At 53.5% G+C, this 16,620-nt stretch overlaps 1 protein-coding gene across 6 annotated transcripts in view; it reads left to right on the top strand.

Annotated features, from left to right (window-relative positions):
• The window catches only part of GAD1 (glutamate decarboxylase 1), a 53,931-nt gene that overhangs the window by 3,758 nt on the left and 33,553 nt on the right, over positions 1–16,620 (top strand). For 3 of the 6 annotated variants that reach the window (XM_006141493.3, XM_006141491.3, XM_006141492.2), the window contains 4 exons: positions 1,493–1,637; positions 4,882–4,944; positions 11,374–11,532; positions 13,137–13,379. In XM_006141493.3, the coding sequence (XP_006141555.1) occupies positions 1,556–1,637; positions 4,882–4,944; positions 11,374–11,532; positions 13,137–13,379 (547 nt within the window). In that variant the 5' untranslated portion in view covers positions 1,493–1,555. The other 3 variants (XM_006141489.1, XM_006141490.1, XM_006141494.2) reach the window with 3 other exon arrangements.

Here is a 16,620-nt window from a genome sequence, read left to right as displayed (position 1 = left end):
AGCGGAGCGGATCTCGGGCGCTACGCAGAAGAGCGCGGGGAGTGCTTGGCCGAGTCGAGGTGGGTAAGCGCGCGACCGCCCGGACTTTCCAGCGTCCAGCCTCAGCGGTTCGGCTGAGTCCTCTCCGCCCGAGGCTTCTTGGCCAACCCCTACACCGGCGCCAGCCACCTACCCTCCAAGCAGAGTGCTTCCGGCTCGCTCCAGATTCCGCTCTCAGCTGGTGAGCTGCGCGGAGACCCCCGCCCTCCCTATCCCTGCCCGCCCGTTGCCTGCCTCGGGGACGCACAGAGGCGGAAGCGCTCGCTGAAGTGGGGCGAGGGCGATTGCGCTTCCAGGCTACAAGCTCTGTTCTTTCCAAAGGGCGCCTGGATAGCAGCAGCCGAAGGCGCGACTAGGAGCGGTAACCTGTTACTTCCCCGGCAGCTGCGGTCTACCTGCCGCCCGCGTAGCTGCACGAGTGCGCGCGCGGGGCTAGGTGTGGGGCCGGGGGTGGGGGAGGATGTGGAAGCCCTGTCCGTGGGAGCTTTTCTAAGGGGTCTTAGGTCCACCCGGATTCGCTACACTCTCTCTGCCCTGGGGCCTTTGGACGCCATCGCTCCAGCGCCAGGTGCGGAGCAGGGGCGCCGTGCACTGATCTTTGTCCGCCGCTTCCTGCGCGCGGGGCGCAAGTTCGTTTCCCGGGTGACGTTCCCTTTTCTTACCTCCCCACCCTCTCCGGATCTGTACGGCGACATCTAGGATCCTCAGCTGACCGGGTAGAGAAGAAACACTGAAACCAGGACGCGGCTTTGCCCTAGGCTTCGAGATGGCACAAAACAGGGTGGGACAAGAGAGAGATGAGCGAGGTTCCGACCCGCTGCTTTCTGGCTTGTCTGGAGTGCAAGGTGACAGGGGCTAGTTCCCGGCCAAGTCGGAGGGAGAACGTAAAGATGCAGACCTCTTTTCCTTCTCACCTTGTCTCTCCAAAGTCCCCGGTCCCCGGAGCAGTTAGCCTCTTTCTTTCCAGGGAATTAGCCAGACACAACAACGGGAACCAGACACCGAACCAGACGTGCCCGCCCCGTGCGCCCTCCCCCCTCCCCTGCCCGCACGCTGGCTGCTGAGAGCCCAATGGGGCTTGTCGCGGCTCGGCTGGAAAATCGCGCCTTGAGCACTCCCTTATGCTCCTAGCCCAGTCTCCCACACTCCCGAGTCCTGCTCTGGCCTTGGGCTCCCCTCTACTCAGCGCTGCCCTCCAGGTCGCCCGGCTGCGCCGCTAGACTGGAGAGCCGCCCAGGGCTACGTTGCCTCCGCCCGAGTCCCGGAGCTAGCTCGCGCCTCTGCTCCGCACCCCTCCTCCGCGCGCCCGGACCCGGCCGGCTAGCAGCCCTTTCTCTCCTCTCCCTCTCCGGCTCAGACTTCACGGAGAGCGTCCGATCCGCGGCGGCTCCGTCGCCTCCAGCGTGCAGGACCCCGGAAACCATTTCCGCACCGCTCTCGCTTCTTGTTGCAGCCCGTTGCTGCGCCCGACACACCGTGGACCCCGGACAGCAGAGGCCCCGGGACCACCAAGCTGATGGCGTCTTCGACCCCTTCTTCGTCCGCAGCCTCCTCGAACGCTGGAGCGGACCCCAATACCACCAACCTGCGCCCCACAAGTAGGTCCCGCCCCAGTTTCCTGTCAAATGGATTGCGGGGAAGATGAGGGCGCGGGGACGTCGGGAGGCTGCGCTGGCGGAAAGGGAAAGGGGAGCGCACGGATGATGGAGGCTGGGAAATAAATGGGCCCTGACCCAGGTGCCTGCCAGAGGTCATTCGACTGTCAGGGACACTAGGTGACTCACGGGGCACCTGAGAGCGAATGCCGCGCTGGATCTGAGCGGCACGTTGGTTGGCGATTCGGGGAGGGGGAGGGGCACGCGGCGAGTGTTGTTTTCGTTGTTGTGTGTGCGTCTTTGCTGGGTGGGAGCGCTAGGATCAGGGCAGGGGCTGGTGTGAGAGAAGCCAGGAGTCCCAGCGGGAAGGGAGAGTTTTCTGTCTCCGGCTTTCGTTGAGGCAAGATCTGACCTCCTCCTCCTTTTCCCCTGCGCTGTGCTCCAAGTCTATAATCAGCGGAAATTTCGACGTTAATTGCAGCTTTTAGAAAACTCAGGGCCCCTAATTGCTCCAAATTTGCGACGAGCTATTGACGATCGAGGGAGAAGCCAGGGGCGGGAAAGGTGTATGAAACTGAGACTGAGCCTCGACATTTCATGCAATTAATTACATCTCAGAGGGGGAAAATAATACTACAAGAGCGGGCAGCATCTGAGCGGTGAGGGGAGGGAACTGGGAGGGGGCAAGAAGGTTTGCCAGGGCGGGAGGGGCGAGCACCTCTCCTTTCTGCTAGTGACAGACCTGTCAGCAGGTGAGGAGTCTGGAAGAGGGATGGACTCGGTAAAGGGAGGTCGCTTTCCCAGCCTTGGCGTGGGGAGCTCCTCACCCATTAGCTGCACGTCTTTAATTTGGATTGATTTCCTCTCTCTGGAGGTGTGGGGATTGAGACTATTGTTTTTGTTTTTCCATGTTGATGTGAAGTGTCCCCCACACCCCCAAATCTATCAGGTCCAGATAGTAACAGCTTCAGAATTTTTATTCAGGAGGGGCTTGGGGAGGGGGATAGATTGTGGTTGGGAAGGCTTATTGCTGAGCTTGTATGACACTTTCTACAAGCTTAAGATAATAATTGTCCTCATCAACAAAGGTGGGGGGTATTCTTGGGAGAAGATCCTTCTCCAACCCTTTGGCTCTGGCACTGTCTCCCAGGCGAGATGCCTTGTCTTAAGTCCTCAGGCCATGTTCTGGTTCCCTTAGCAGCCCCCTCTTCCCTCCAGCGGGCTACAATTAACCCACACAACAAAGAGGCATTCGGGAGAGTCGCCAGCCTGGTGGCACGTGAACCAGGCACGGGCTGCGGAGCTGGCTGGAACAGGCCGGGAGGAACTCGAGGCCTGCATGCCTTTGTCTGTTGCTCTGGCCTTGATGGTGCTCTTTTCCATCCTCCTCACATTTCTCACCCCTTTTTGCAGCCCGGTGGGGTTGGGCTGCAGTTGGGTTCACCCACCCCCTTTGTAGGGTGCACCTACTTCCCCAGGCTGCAGGGTGCAAATGCGTAGGCCTGGGTGGGAGACCAGTAGAGGCAATGACCCTAGCCCACATGTGGTCTCCCTTGCCTGAAAGCCACTGAGGCACCCTTGAAAGAGCACTGCTTGTCCCAGGAACACAGCTGCTCTCCCTCAGCCCAGCCTTGGCATCCACACCCCAGTCTGCAGGAACCTGCTGCTCTATCTGCTCCCACCCTCCTTACAGACACACCTTGGCTGTCCCAGCTCCCCAGGTCCTTCCCCTTCAAGGTCTCCTGGAAGGTGTCCTTGCATAACTCACACAACCTCCCTCTTTCTCCAGCAACCTCTGAGCTGGTCATGGATCTCCTTAGCTCTGGACCACTAGGTCTTGCAATATCAAGGGGTCTCTCTCAGTCCCTCTCCACATCTCCCTTTTGCCTTGTTTTGCTGTAAGGTAGTGCAATGTGTCTGAACTCAAACCTCCCTGCTGAGCGACCTTGGAAAACTCCCTTAGCCTCTCTGAGCCACAGCGTTTCTTTGTTAAGTGAATCTTAAATTAACACCTCTCCAGCCTTTGCATAGGGTCGTTTGAGGATTAGACCAGATGAAGTGTAAAGTGAAGGCACTTTATCGGGTGGAAATAGCTTTTTTCCCCCAGCAGGTATTATTATTTTGCTTTTGCACCGATTTTCTTTCTGTCACTGGACTCCATTTGTGACGTGCTGTCTCATCGACGTCGGACTGTTTCTTCTTCCTGCTGGGGCTCTGTTGTGCCTCGGGTTTAATGGATGTCACTCTCCTTATCGCAGCCAACACTGGCGGGGCAGGAGGCACGGGCAGGGGTGGGGTGGGGGATGGAAGTGATTGGAGCCACCTGGCTTTGAGGCTTTGAGGGAAGGAGATTTCACGCTGGGCCCACCCCGCACGTAGGCTTAGCAAGCACGGGGCTGCTGTCCGCGATCCTTGCTGGAAATTGAACTCTGAAGGCAGGTAGACCCCGAGGGATTTGAGAACTGTCTGGTAAGAGGAGAAAATCTGCAGTCCCTGGAGAGGGGGGCAGGGAAGGGTTTGGACTCTCAGGAGAGGTACCCGAGTCCACTCACTATCATCCACTCCAGACCAGAGCTGTCCGAGGGCAGGAAGGGTTAATGGGGGACAGGTTGGGGAGGGGGTCCAGGAACCAGGGCCGAAGGCTCGCTATTGTCTGCCGGACTCCCCAGTCTGGCTGAAGAGCAACCATGCGAGCCCGATCATCTAGTCAAATACTATTTTTCACCCAATTAATTCCTGAACTCTTCCGCGACCCCATTTCATGCCAGTTTATTTTAAGCTGCCATTCGGCTGGAGACCCGCCAAGAAATTATGAGACGTTTCGGTCCCAGATGCCTCTGTGCTCCCTTTCTGGGCTGCTGTGGTCGCCCCTCGAGTCTGCGGGGCCTGGCGGCTGGGTGCTGGGCAGCTCGAGCGTTGAGCCGGGTCTTTTGCGCTTGGGGTCAGCCTGAGCCGAACCCCAGCGCTGCCTCGGAGGCTGCCCAGCTGGGATCGCTGGGGGACCTGTCAGGGCGCCGGGTGCCCCGCCTCTCAGACACGGTTCTAGAGCCGTGAGTTGGAAGTGTTATGGGGCTTCTGAGGGCGCGAGTCTGCCTGTTGGCCCACGGATTTAGCTCCATGCTCCTTTCCGGAAAGAGCTTTTAACGAAGGGCACTGGCACTCCTCGTCCTCCAAAAAAATCCTTGCCCTTCACCAGCCCCCCACAGTCCGAGCCTCTCTGATCGCTCCTCTCTCGCTCTCGTCCTAGCATATGACACTTGGTGCGGCGTGGCCCATGGATGCACCAGAAAACTGGGGCTCAAGATCTGCGGTAAGTGAACCCGCGGTTTGGGGCCCAACGGGGCAGCCCGGCGCGCGGGCTTTGTGGGTTTGGGATAATGGGATGCGCTCGAAGAGAGTCCTCTCTCAGGTCCGTTTTCTAAGGTGATTAGGGCTTCGACGCCCGGCGGAGACGCTCCACCTCCGGGCGCAGGCTGGAGGGGCTTTCTCCTCCGGAGTCCCAGACCGAGATCGCGGAGAGGGCACGCGGGGTGTCCAGCCAGGGCGCGAGAGCACAGCGCCGCCGCGCGGCAACCTGCTCTCCTCGCCCGGTGCCCCGGACCTTGTGTCCGAGGAGCTCTGCTCCAGCCTCTGGAAGGACGCAGAGTAAAGGGAACTGGTCGGCTTCACCTGAGATCAAAGCACAGGCTTGGTGTCTGCCTAAGGCGGTGGCTAACCCGTCTCCCTCCACTTCATCGTCACCGTCCCATTTCCAGTCCCATCCCTAGACTGGGCGCTTTGGAAGTGGCTTTCCCGGCTCGAGGTTTTAGATTTTTGCCTCGAGAGAACAAACGCATTCAGTTTGTTCTTTGGGGACTCGGGGGCTTAGGAAGGACCGCCTGGAGCCCTTGGTGGCCTGAGAGAGGTGCCAGGAGGTCAGGCCCGCGGGTTTGCGGCCATACCCTTTAAGGCGAGGGGAGAAGGAAGAGGGGACGGGCAGGGGCAGGGAGCTGCGGGAGTTGGGAGGATCGGAGTGCTGGGCAGGACACGCCAGGGGAGAAGGAAAATAGATCTGGGAGCTGGAGAAGAGAAAGAACTGCTTTCCGGTGACGCCAGGGTCTGGAATGAAAATGCCCAAGGGATGCAATTTTTTTAAAGAAAAAAGGAGATTTGTTCGAAGGGACACAGCTGAGCGGCTCCAGCTGAACAATGAGGCCTTGCTTTCCTTGCTACATGTCACCATCTAAAATTCTCCGGCCTTATCGGGCCAGAAAATACGAATGTCCCCGGGCAGGGGGTGGGGAGGCGGAGGAAGATTAACGAGGGGCTTATTAAAGAGCCATCCGTCAGCTGCTGTGCGCGGGAGATAGCGGCGAGGCCGGCGCGGGACACCCCGGGCGGCCCCAGCCCCACCCCCCCCAGCGGAGAGCGTTTGGCTAGTGAGCACTCCCGGAGCCTGGGCCCCCCAGCCGCCCGGGACCTGGGGCCCCGGGGGGCGGTGGCACTTTGGCGTCGGGGCCGAAAGCGTTATTTAGGAGTATTGGGGAGTCCTGCCCTGCCTAGCGACGCCGCCTCCTCCCAGTGTTTCTGGAGCCCTGCCCCCTTGGTGCCGGGAACCTGCGTTTACTGGAAGGAAGAGGGTCAGCTCCGACTTAGCCATTTCCTGGGAAAGCCCAGCTGTGCGCGGGGCGGCCGGGGCTGGCCCTCTCCCCCACGAGGCTCGTGAGAGGCCGGAGCAGTGTCTCCCCGCCAGGGCAGCGAGGGGCTGCGGAGCTTTGTTCTATAAATAGCCCCCTCCCACCCCTCACTCTCACCCCTACCCCGCCGCCATTCCAGGCTTAATGGCCCGTTTTCCGCCCAGTCTTTTTACGGCGCTCAGCTGCTGCAGCCGTCATTGTCATGCAGCCGGGCAAGCAGAACTGAGCAAGCCCTGGGCGCCCGACGCGGCCACGCGCTGGGTTGGGGCAGGCTCCGGTAAGGGCGGCCGGCCTTCCCTGCGGTCCCGGACCTGCCTGCGCTTGCTGGGGGTTGGTGGGGGTAGCCCTCATCCACCGCCACCTCCACCCGCTGCTGCGGGCCTCAGGGTTTGCGAGTGGCAAAGGTCTACGCTCCCCTAATGGGGACGTACAGTGCGTGTCCTGAAAGGGTGAAGGGGCTGGAAGGAGCTGAGCTTGGCTGGGTCTGGGAGTCCTCCCTCCCCCACTGCCAGGCAAGGGCACAAGGGAGAGCTGGCCGGCCTTTGCCGGGTGCTTTACTCAGTTTCTTCTGTTTCTGTCCGACTCCCAGCTCCAATGTCCGCAAACCTGCAACCTAAGTGACAGGAGGGGGGAGGGCGGGGTAATCGAGGGGAAATTACCCTCTGCTAAGACGCTCTGCTAGGGGGTGCAGGTGAGGAGACTTCCCTTAGGTTTGACTCTGGGAAGAAACCAAGCACCAGGAGGACTGGTTTTCCATACTTGGGCCAACTCTGGCTTTCCTTTCTCATCTAGTGGAGGCCAGGGCGGTCTGGTCCTGACCCTGGGTCTACAGTCCCTCCAGGCATCCACCACCCACTGCCGCTCTCCTCCATCCCAGACCTCCGAGTACCTGGAAGGTGCCCTCTTGACCTGACACCATCTAGTTTGTTTTGTCCTTTCTCCCTAAGACAGCAGAGGGATGCATGATCCTTGACCCACTTCCACATCACCGCTCGGGGTGATCCTATAGGCACCCCCAGAGCCTTGCCAAAATCCAGTTTCCACTGCCCTCCCCCCCTTGCCCAGAAGCTGGGGAGCAAAGCTGCGAGAAGGCCCTGGGCCCCCGAGTGATGCCCTGAGTTCTGGAGACAGAATACCCCTGGTAGAGTAATCAGCTGGAAGAAACTCTGGGTCTCGCCAAGAGCTGAGGAGTAGCTATAGGCATGGTGGGGTGACCTACATAGACTGTCACAAGGACTCTAGGTTCTGGCCCTGGGCCCTGCTAACTGCCCAAGTGTCCGTGGGCTTCTGCCACTTATCTGCGCAGAGGTCCCGAACCCACTGCCAATCCCAGCCCCTCACAGCCCCATAGTGTGTGTATGTGTGTGTCTGTGTGTGTGTGTGTGTGTGTGGTTCTGTATCAATGACCAACTTTTAAAAATAGAGAGACTTCAAGGAATCTGTATTTCTAGTTTCTCTTGGAAAAAAGGGGTGGCTGTGTGGAGAAGAGCTGGCAGTGTGCTATCAGCCTCTCAGAATCAGAGAAAGGGCCCCTTCCTCCGGGTGGATGCGATTCCGTGCTGCAGCTGGGTGAGCAGAGGATGCTGTGCTTCAGCCCTCACTGCCTTGTTGGCCACATGCCCTGTGGCAGGACAGCTTGAAGCCCTGCCTGGAAACAACTGCCTGGAAACAACTGGCTAGAGCTAGTTCCCCCCTTCCACACATACCAAAGTTTGCGCTGAGAGCAGGGATGAGGTTCCCCCCTGAGGCTAACCAGAGTACTATGCTAGGGCCAGACCTAAGCCAAGGGCTGCTTCAGGTCTCCCCTGCTGTCCTCTTCTCCTCTGAAAACTGGAGCCCCTTACTGTAATAGTTACACCCCCTTTTCCCCACTGAGATGGGTCCTCACAGCTGGGGTAAGAGCAAGAGGGAGTACAGTCTGCTTCAGCCATAGGCATTTGGGGTGCCCCTTACTAGCCAAGGAAGTTTTCAATGCACTGACGTTAATATCATCCACCACTTCTTTCTTTATTATTAAGTTTGTTTATTTCATCCATGAGCCACAGAGGCACAAAGACAGCACCCCAATAGGGTCCTGACACACAATCCACACTGAGCCTTCAGCCAGCCTGAGATGATGGGCACACAGGTGCCTGGTGTACTCTGGGAGGTCCGGACCTGAACCCGGAACCTTCCCAAGTAGGTCGGCCTCACAGAGCATGGCATTTACTGCTGCTCCACCATCCACACCTCCTCCCCACCCACCACCTCTTCACCCTTGGAGAACAGGCAGTTCCTATAGAGTCCCTCCTTTTACTTTCTTTGAGGATCTCTCTCTTTTTTTTTTGAAGAGGTTTTTGCTATAGGAACTGTGCGCTCGCCAGACAGAGAGACAGAGAGATAGATTGCAGAGGGGATGGCCACACTGCAATCCCTTCTCCTCCATTCTCCTCTTGGGATCTTGGGCATGCAGGCACATGTGCCCAGCATGAGTTTTAAGCCACTGGGTCCGGGACATGAACCGTGGTCAACTACATGGGAGTCCAGCTACATAGCCATTACGCTGTTGGTCCAGAGGATCTCAATGTTTTTGAAAACAAACAACTTCCTAAAAGTGACAATGTACGTTGTGTTTACATTCACAGATTCATGGTTTATAACGCAAGTTATAACCCAGTGTGATTGTGTTAGTCTTAGGATAATTACAAGATTGTAGAAGCTCTGGTTCCTGGTACACTAGAGGGAATGCAGTCCAGGAAGGGCTGCAGGTTTCGAGTGTGTCATAATTATTGTCTCTGAACACCAGCAGGACATCTCTGAGAGAGCCTGTGTCAAAACCTCCTTTGGTCCCATGGTCTGGTGGTTGAAGGAGTGGGATCCTACATGGCCAGCTCCACGGCTTGAATCCCGACAATGGATGCTTGAAAAACTCACCAGGAATGTGTTCGTGCATGCCCCAGATCCTGCCAGGATGGATAAATGGAGAAGGGATTACAGTGTGCCCATGCCCCACTCGGGGTATTTTCTCCCTCTCCTCTCAGTCTAGCAAGTGCACTCCTCCTGTGGCAATAGAACAAAAAGAGCCCTGCTTTGGAGTTACTATCCAAACCCTAAATCAAGGTCCTTCTCCCTCCGCTTCTGGACAAGTGAATCCCTTGCAGCTGCCCAAAGAAAGTGGTTTCTAAAGAGGTTTCAAGATGGAGGGACCTCAGGCTCTTCCAGGGAATGACTGAGAAGCCCAATCTGAAGTCAGAGTGGGGTGTGGGGGGGTTCAGCTGGGCAGGACCTCATCCTCATTAGGCCATGTGAACTTGTTCTTTTCGACCTGGCAAGTTCCACAGCGCGCTGTCTGGGATGAGGGGCACGGTCTCAGTTCAGGAGCCAGGCGACCTTGCAAGTGCTGACTCCTGGTTCTGGGCTCAGAGAATGTGGAGGAGGAATTCGGAGTGCAGGGGAAGAGGTGATGGAAAGGATACCACCCCCATCTTTATATCCAAGTGCGATGTCCTCTTGGGCTTTAATGATAAGTTTACAATGTTCTGGAAACAATGAAGAGCCTGGTGCCTCAGCCTTCCTATTCTTCCCTCCAAAAATAGACCCTGGCTTCTGTGTGTGGGAGGATTCTAATCACCACCCGTCCCTCTGCGTTCCTCCTTCCTCTGCCCGTCTCCACTGACTTGCAGGCCTGGGGAAGTAGAGCTGAATTCCCAGATTAATTTGCCTTTTGTGCACCTCCTGGGACTTTCTTCCAAGCCTGCCTTGTGATGTATGTGACTCCCCAAGGATCTTGCTATCTACAGAAACAGCTTTGGGGTCACCGAGAAGCTTAGAACTTTCTTCTTTTTTTCAGTGTGTTGCATCGTGGGCTAATATTGAGGCTGAAATGGAAGAGGAGATGCTGAGGGAAATAGCGGGAGTGCAGGCCAGGAGCCCCGAGGGGAAGGGTGCAAGTGCAGGGAAGGTAGTATGCTCCCGGTTACAAGTCTCCAGCTCTTTTGGTTTTATTCGGCTTCCCGGTTCACTGCTAGTGCTGCAGTTCTGCTGACTTGAGAAGAGATTGCCGCTCCCTCCGAGGGGCAGAGGTGAGGTGCACATCTCACCCTGGGCTCAGAGTTCATCTCTGGGGAGTTGTTGAAGGACTTCCTGTCTGTATTATTGGACCGGTCACCATCTGCCAGTCCGTAAGCTCCTAGAGGTAGGAGAGCTGTCCCATCTTTATCTGTCCCCATCCTAAACGCTTAGCAGTGGCTTTATCCAACAGGTGCTCCACGTGTATTTACAGGATTAATGTCAACCACACATAAGACATTAACTTTCTTGTCTCATTCTGCAGTACCTTTATGCAAAGTGAGGGAGTGATACAGGAAATGCTGCATTCTAGGTTTGGGCCAGAAAAATGATACTTGTACTCAACCTCGCGAGCATGACCTGGTGCTGGAGGAAAGCATCCTCCTAATCCCCAGTATTGGACTTCACCGCTCCTCCTCCTGTGTCCTTACCCTCCTCCCTCTTGCTGTCTCCCTCCTCCCTCCGCCATCCTCCCTCTTCTGCTCCTCTTCCCTCTGCCCTCTTTATCCATCTCTGCTACCCTCCCTTTTCCGCTCTTGTCTTCTTCCCCCCATGTCCTTCCCCGCCTCTTCCCTCTGCTGTCCTCCCCTTCTCCCTCTGTCCTCTCCCTCTTCTCTTTCGGTCCCCCTCTTCCCTCTACTGTCCTCCCCCCTCCTCCCTCTGGTTCTATAGTCTGCGAACCCAGTGCTGGCAGCATCCTCTCTGATTGTGTCCCCTCCCTTAACACCCCATCCTGGGGCTGGTTACTGGAGTGGAAGCTGTCCGATTGACTTAATTCTGAGTTCACTGTCACGTTCAGAGGGAGAATGGGCTTCGCTTACTATTTTTCTCTCGCGCATGACTGGGTCTGTCCACTGATGACACTTGGCACTGCCCTGTCCCCGCCTGAAGGCGAGCAGTGCCAGAGTCACTGTATATAAAACGCAGGAGAAGGGAGACCCCTGCCTGGAGAGTTGACTGGGCCCAGCAGCTGGCTGTTCTGAGCACGCTGTGTGACCTGGCTTCTTGTGCCACAGGCTTCTTGCAAAGGACCAACAGCCTGGAAGAGAAGAGTCGTCTTGTGAGTGCCTTCAAGGAGAGGCAGTCCTCGAAGAACCTGCTTTCCTGTGAAAACAGTGACCGGGATGCCCGCTTCCGGCGCACAGAGACCGACTTCTCCAACCTGTTTGCTCGAGGTAGTCCTCCCCAACTCCCCGCCCTACTGTTACCCAGTAGATTCTTTATTTGGGTTTCTAGATTTTTTTAAAAAAAATTTACTTCTTTTACCAAAAAATGTCATTCTCCCGTTCTGAGTGCTCATGAAGCTCCCTTTCTGACACTGGAGTATCATAGGCTCCCTCCTTCCTTACTGCTCAGGTCTCAATGGCTTTGGGAGCTGGCAAGGGTAATAATTAGTAAAAAAGATAACGTTAACAACACTTGCAGCGACAAAAAACGCATTCATGGAATCTCAGAACCCAAGGGATCACAGATACTATTGCATAAAAAATATGGTGATTCCCTTAATACCATTTATCCTCCAAGATTGCCCTCCTACACGCAAACACACACACACACACACACACACACACACACACACACACACACACGTTGCCCCATGGGAAGCCATATGGCTGGGGGCCTCATAATTAAGGACTGCCCCAAAACTCGTTTTCCTTCTGGAGATCTTTCACTGATGTCTGCCGCCCCTATAGCTCTGGTCTCAGGAGGTACTTAACTAGTTCCTCTCAAACAGCTCAAAGTTAGACTCACTGCTGCCTCCCTCCATGAATTCCCATAGGGCTGGGGAGGCCAGACCAGAACATTAAACAAGACTTGAGCCAGGTGGTGTGATGGTTAAGGTGCTGGATTCCCACAGTTCAAGTCCTGGACCTGATGGCTCAGAAATCACATAGAATTTTGTGCGCATGCCCAAAATCCTAAGAGGAGAATGGAGAAAGTATTGCAGTGTAGCCATCCCCCTCTTCCCCCTCGAGGGCTGACTTCTCATTTCCCCTCTGTCTCTCTCTAGCGAGCGCATGCACCCTATGGCAAAAAACTTAAAAGAAAGCTAAACAAAACAAAACTTGGCTGAAACCTCAGCTATAACCCAGGGGATAGACACACAACGTCATGTACAGCCAGGTGATCTGCTCTTGAGCTATGGGTGACAAACTCACCTGGGGCATCCTAAGCTTCCCTCCATGGCTAACCCTGTCCAGACTGACTGCATAGTAGGGCCTGTAACCCAGAGCCACATCTCAAAGTCCAGGACCAAAAAGATGAGGTTAAGAGATTGAGCCCCATGTTTTAGTTCTAGTTTCTGGTCTGAGGACATCACAAAGGGCAACCCTCTTCAAAAGGAACTTCAGCCTCTACCCACAGAGGCCTTACCCTTTGCTATCAACAGATCAAGCACAACATAACACATCAGATGTACAAGGACACATCTGGTCCCAGTGAAGCATGACAGGAGACCTCTCCATCACACTCCTCACAGATTCCCTTTCAGCTTGCAGATGGACAGCCTCAGTGGCAGGTTGCTCATGGCTTCTCAGAGCTCTTTACTCTATGTAAAAGTAGCCTAATGATTAGAAAGTATGTGACCTCCAGAAAGTATCTGCAGATTTTCGTATATGTGCATTTTCTGAGGATGTGACACAGCAGAAACATTGCATGTACATATCCAGGAATGAAAATAGTCCTATAAAGATACCATGGCTGATCTTAGGTAACTTGGGACTGAGGAAATCCATATACAAGTCAAGTGATAACCACCCATTGACTTTTCCCCTCCCAGATCTGCTTCCAGCTAAGAATGGGGAGGAGCAAACCGTGCAGTTCCTACTGGAAGTGGTGGACATACTCCTCAACTATGTCCGCAAGACATTCGATCGCTCCACCAAGGTGCTGGACTTCCATCACCCACACCAGTTGCTGGAAGGCATGGAGGGCTTCAATTTGGAGCTCTCTGATCACCCTGAGTCCCTGGAGCAGATCCTGGTTGACTGCAGAGACACCCTGAAGTATGGGGTTCGCACAGGTAAGGGGAGCCAGGAGGACCTGCAACAGCAAGCTTACCCTTCATCCCATCCTGGCCAGTCATGAGGATATCGAGTCCATGTATGTAAGGAGAAACACAACCCTGGTGAGGGAAGTGGCAAGGTTCTCAGTGACCACAAGAACCTTGGGCAGTTATAGCTGGTGGAAGGCTGCAACTCTGGCACAAGCTCATCATCATTACTATTATAAAAGTGCTTAGATAGATACAAATACATAATGCCAGGTCAAGTTCTGTGCGGAGCTTCCATCCTTGGTTTTAGTTATTCATAACCTAAAGACAACATAATGACCTATCCCTTTTTCTTTTTTTTTTTTTTTTTTGTGCTGGAGGGTGCATGTGCTCCCCAGAGACAGAGGAAGAAGAGAAAGTACTCCCCTATGGGGAATGGTCATGCCACAATCCTTTCTCCTCTATCTCTCTTCTTGGTATTTTGGGCATGTGCAGGTATGCTTGCGCATGCACATGCACACACACACACGCACACATTCACACTCCTGGTGCGTTTCTTGAGCTGCCAGTCTGGGACCCAAACCACCTCAATCGGCCATGTGGGATCGGGCTGCCTTAACCACCAACCATGGAGCTGGCCCCCTGAATTTCTTTACTTACCTCCATTTGCATACCTCTTTCATTCTGAGAAACTCTCACCTGTCCCTGACATGGGGAGAACTGACCCATTTCCTTTCCTTTCTGTATGAGTTTCTTAGAGCTACCAATTACAATTACAGATGACCACAGACTGGGTGGCTTAAAACAATCCAGATTTATTCGCCAACAGTTTTAGAGGCTAGAAGTTTGAAATCAAAGTGTCTGCAGGGTCATGCTTTCTGAAGTCTCTGAAGGGAAGGCTCCTTCTATACTTCTTGCAGCCTACGGTGGTTCTAAGCAATCCATGGCTTGTTACGTCACTCCCTTGTTACATCTCTGCCCTTGCCTTCACATGGCATCCTCCCTGAGTGTATGCGTCCAGATTTCCTTCTGCTAAGGAAACCAGTCTTTGGATTCCAGCACACCCTCATTCATCATGACCTCATCTTGCTTACATCTGTGAAGACTGTATTTCTGAATAAGGTCATGTTCACAGAGAGCAAGGATTAGACTTGAACCTGTTGACACTTGACACAGTTCAACCCTGTTACCTTCTGTGGGCTAGGTGAAAGTCACACGCACATGCACACGCCATTCACATTCCGCTACAACCTCTAGAGTTTAGATTCAGAGTCATCAAACCTGTTTCCAAGGGAGTCCTTGAGGATGCTCTGCCATTTCATGTTATAGGAGCCCTCTCTAATCGGTAATCCTAGTCAAAGTGCTGCTTGCTTGCTTTCTTTCTTTCTTTCTTTCTTTCTTTTTTTTTTGTTGGAGAGGTTTTTGCTATAGGGTATGTGCACTCGCTAGAAAGACAGAGAGAGACAAAGAGACAGAAAGCGAGAGATCACCCCCCGGGGGGATGGCCACATCACAATCCCTTCTCCTTCATTCCCCTCTCGGGATCTCAGGCACACAAGCACATGCACCCAGCGTGAGTTTAAGCCACTGGGTCCAGGACTTGAACTGTGGTCACCCACATGGGAGTCCAGTAACATAGACATTACACCAAAGTGCTGCTTTCTGATTGCTTCAACTTCAAGGACTTTTTAGATTGAGCTGTAGTTTTTTCTCCTTATAACTCTTGCCCCACTACAGCCTGTCTTCCCTGAGGTCTTGGGCAAACATAGCTATAGGAATTGGGAGTCCCCAGCATAATTGCCACCCCATGGGAATCCCAAAACTGTGATGGGCAGCCCCTCATTTTTTCCCTTCTTTTTCTCTTTCTCCTTTATGATCCCTCTCACTCTTCTTAGTCATTCAAAGATAGATTTAAGACTAAGACTGGAGAGGCTGGTTGTGATAGAGCTGAGTAAGGCTATTGAATGTCAAAAACAAAGTATTATAATGAAATAATGAAGCTAGCCAAAGAAGCTTTTTTAAATAAGAAATCTCAACTAGCTTTTGAGGTCTGCCAATACCACTAGAATACATTTAGCTTTGTTAAATAACTGCTGTATGGATAAGACTCAATTATATGTATAAAGTCTGTATTGTTTGATTTTTAAAGAAACGCTCATCAATTTAGTTACATCCCAACTAGGTCTGATGGCTAACCTATTCCTCATGGAGAACAAGTAGTGTTATTTGGCTGAATTAAAGAAAGAGTTTTAGGGACCAGCAGTTAGCATAATGGCTATGTCGCTGGACTCCCATGTAGTCAACGGTGGTTCAAGTCTCAGACCCTGAGGCTTAAACTCACGCCGGGCGTGCGTGCCCAAGATCCCAAGAGGAGAATGGAGGAGAAGGGATTGCAGCATGACCATTCCCCATTTTTTTTTTTCCTGAGAGAGATTTTTGCTATAGGGCATGTGCACTAGCCAGAGAGACAAAGACAGAAAGCAAGAAATCACTCACCAGGGGCGACGGCCATGCCATAGTCCCTTCTCCTCCATTCTCCTTTCAGGATTTTGGGCACACACACACGTGACTAGTGTGAGTTTCAAGCGACCAGATCTGAGACTCAAACCATGGTTGGCCATGTGGGAGTCCAGTGCCTTAACCACTACGCCACCTGCTAGCCCTCCCCATGTATATTTTGACTTGCTAGATCCACTTTTTTATTTTTTTAAGTCTTGTCAGTCCATACTACATATACTTTCTCAGATGGGGACCATATACTATGGTTAAAGCCCAGAATGGTGTTGTCCCTCAAAAAGAATAAACACACAATTTGTCATTATGTCACCTACAAAACCAAAGCTTGTCATGGTCAGAGAAAGCATGATCTCTCATTAGTCTAGTGTCTGAACCACTTAGCTGTTCAGCCTGAAGTCACACATCCCTGTCCTTCAGAGAAGCTTTTGGAAGCAGATGTATGAGCTCTGTATATTTCCAGAGTTCGTAGTCTTCCAGGCAATGTGAAACTTTCTGCTGCATCTCAGGTGTTGATCCTGGCAAAGTACCCAATTGCTGCCATGTCAGAGCACAGCTCCTCATTGCCAGTCTGTAGTTACAGAGACAGGAGCAATAACGGGAACCACAGGTAACTATACACAGTGGAAAATAATTATTTTTCAAAAAAGGATACTCATGATCAGCCAAAATATTAATTTTTTTGAGAGTTTTTTTTTTTGTTTTTTGTTTTTTTTGTTTTTTTTTTTTTTTGCTTTAGGGTGCATTCCCTTCGCCG

This window comes from Tupaia chinensis, unplaced genomic scaffold (assembly GCF_000334495.1).
Source record: "Tupaia chinensis unplaced genomic scaffold, TupChi_1.0 Scaffold000056_1, whole genome shotgun sequence".
Taxonomy (NCBI): Eukaryota; Metazoa; Chordata; class Mammalia; order Scandentia; family Tupaiidae; genus Tupaia; species Tupaia belangeri.
This window is presented reverse-complemented; position numbering and strand designations above follow the sequence as displayed.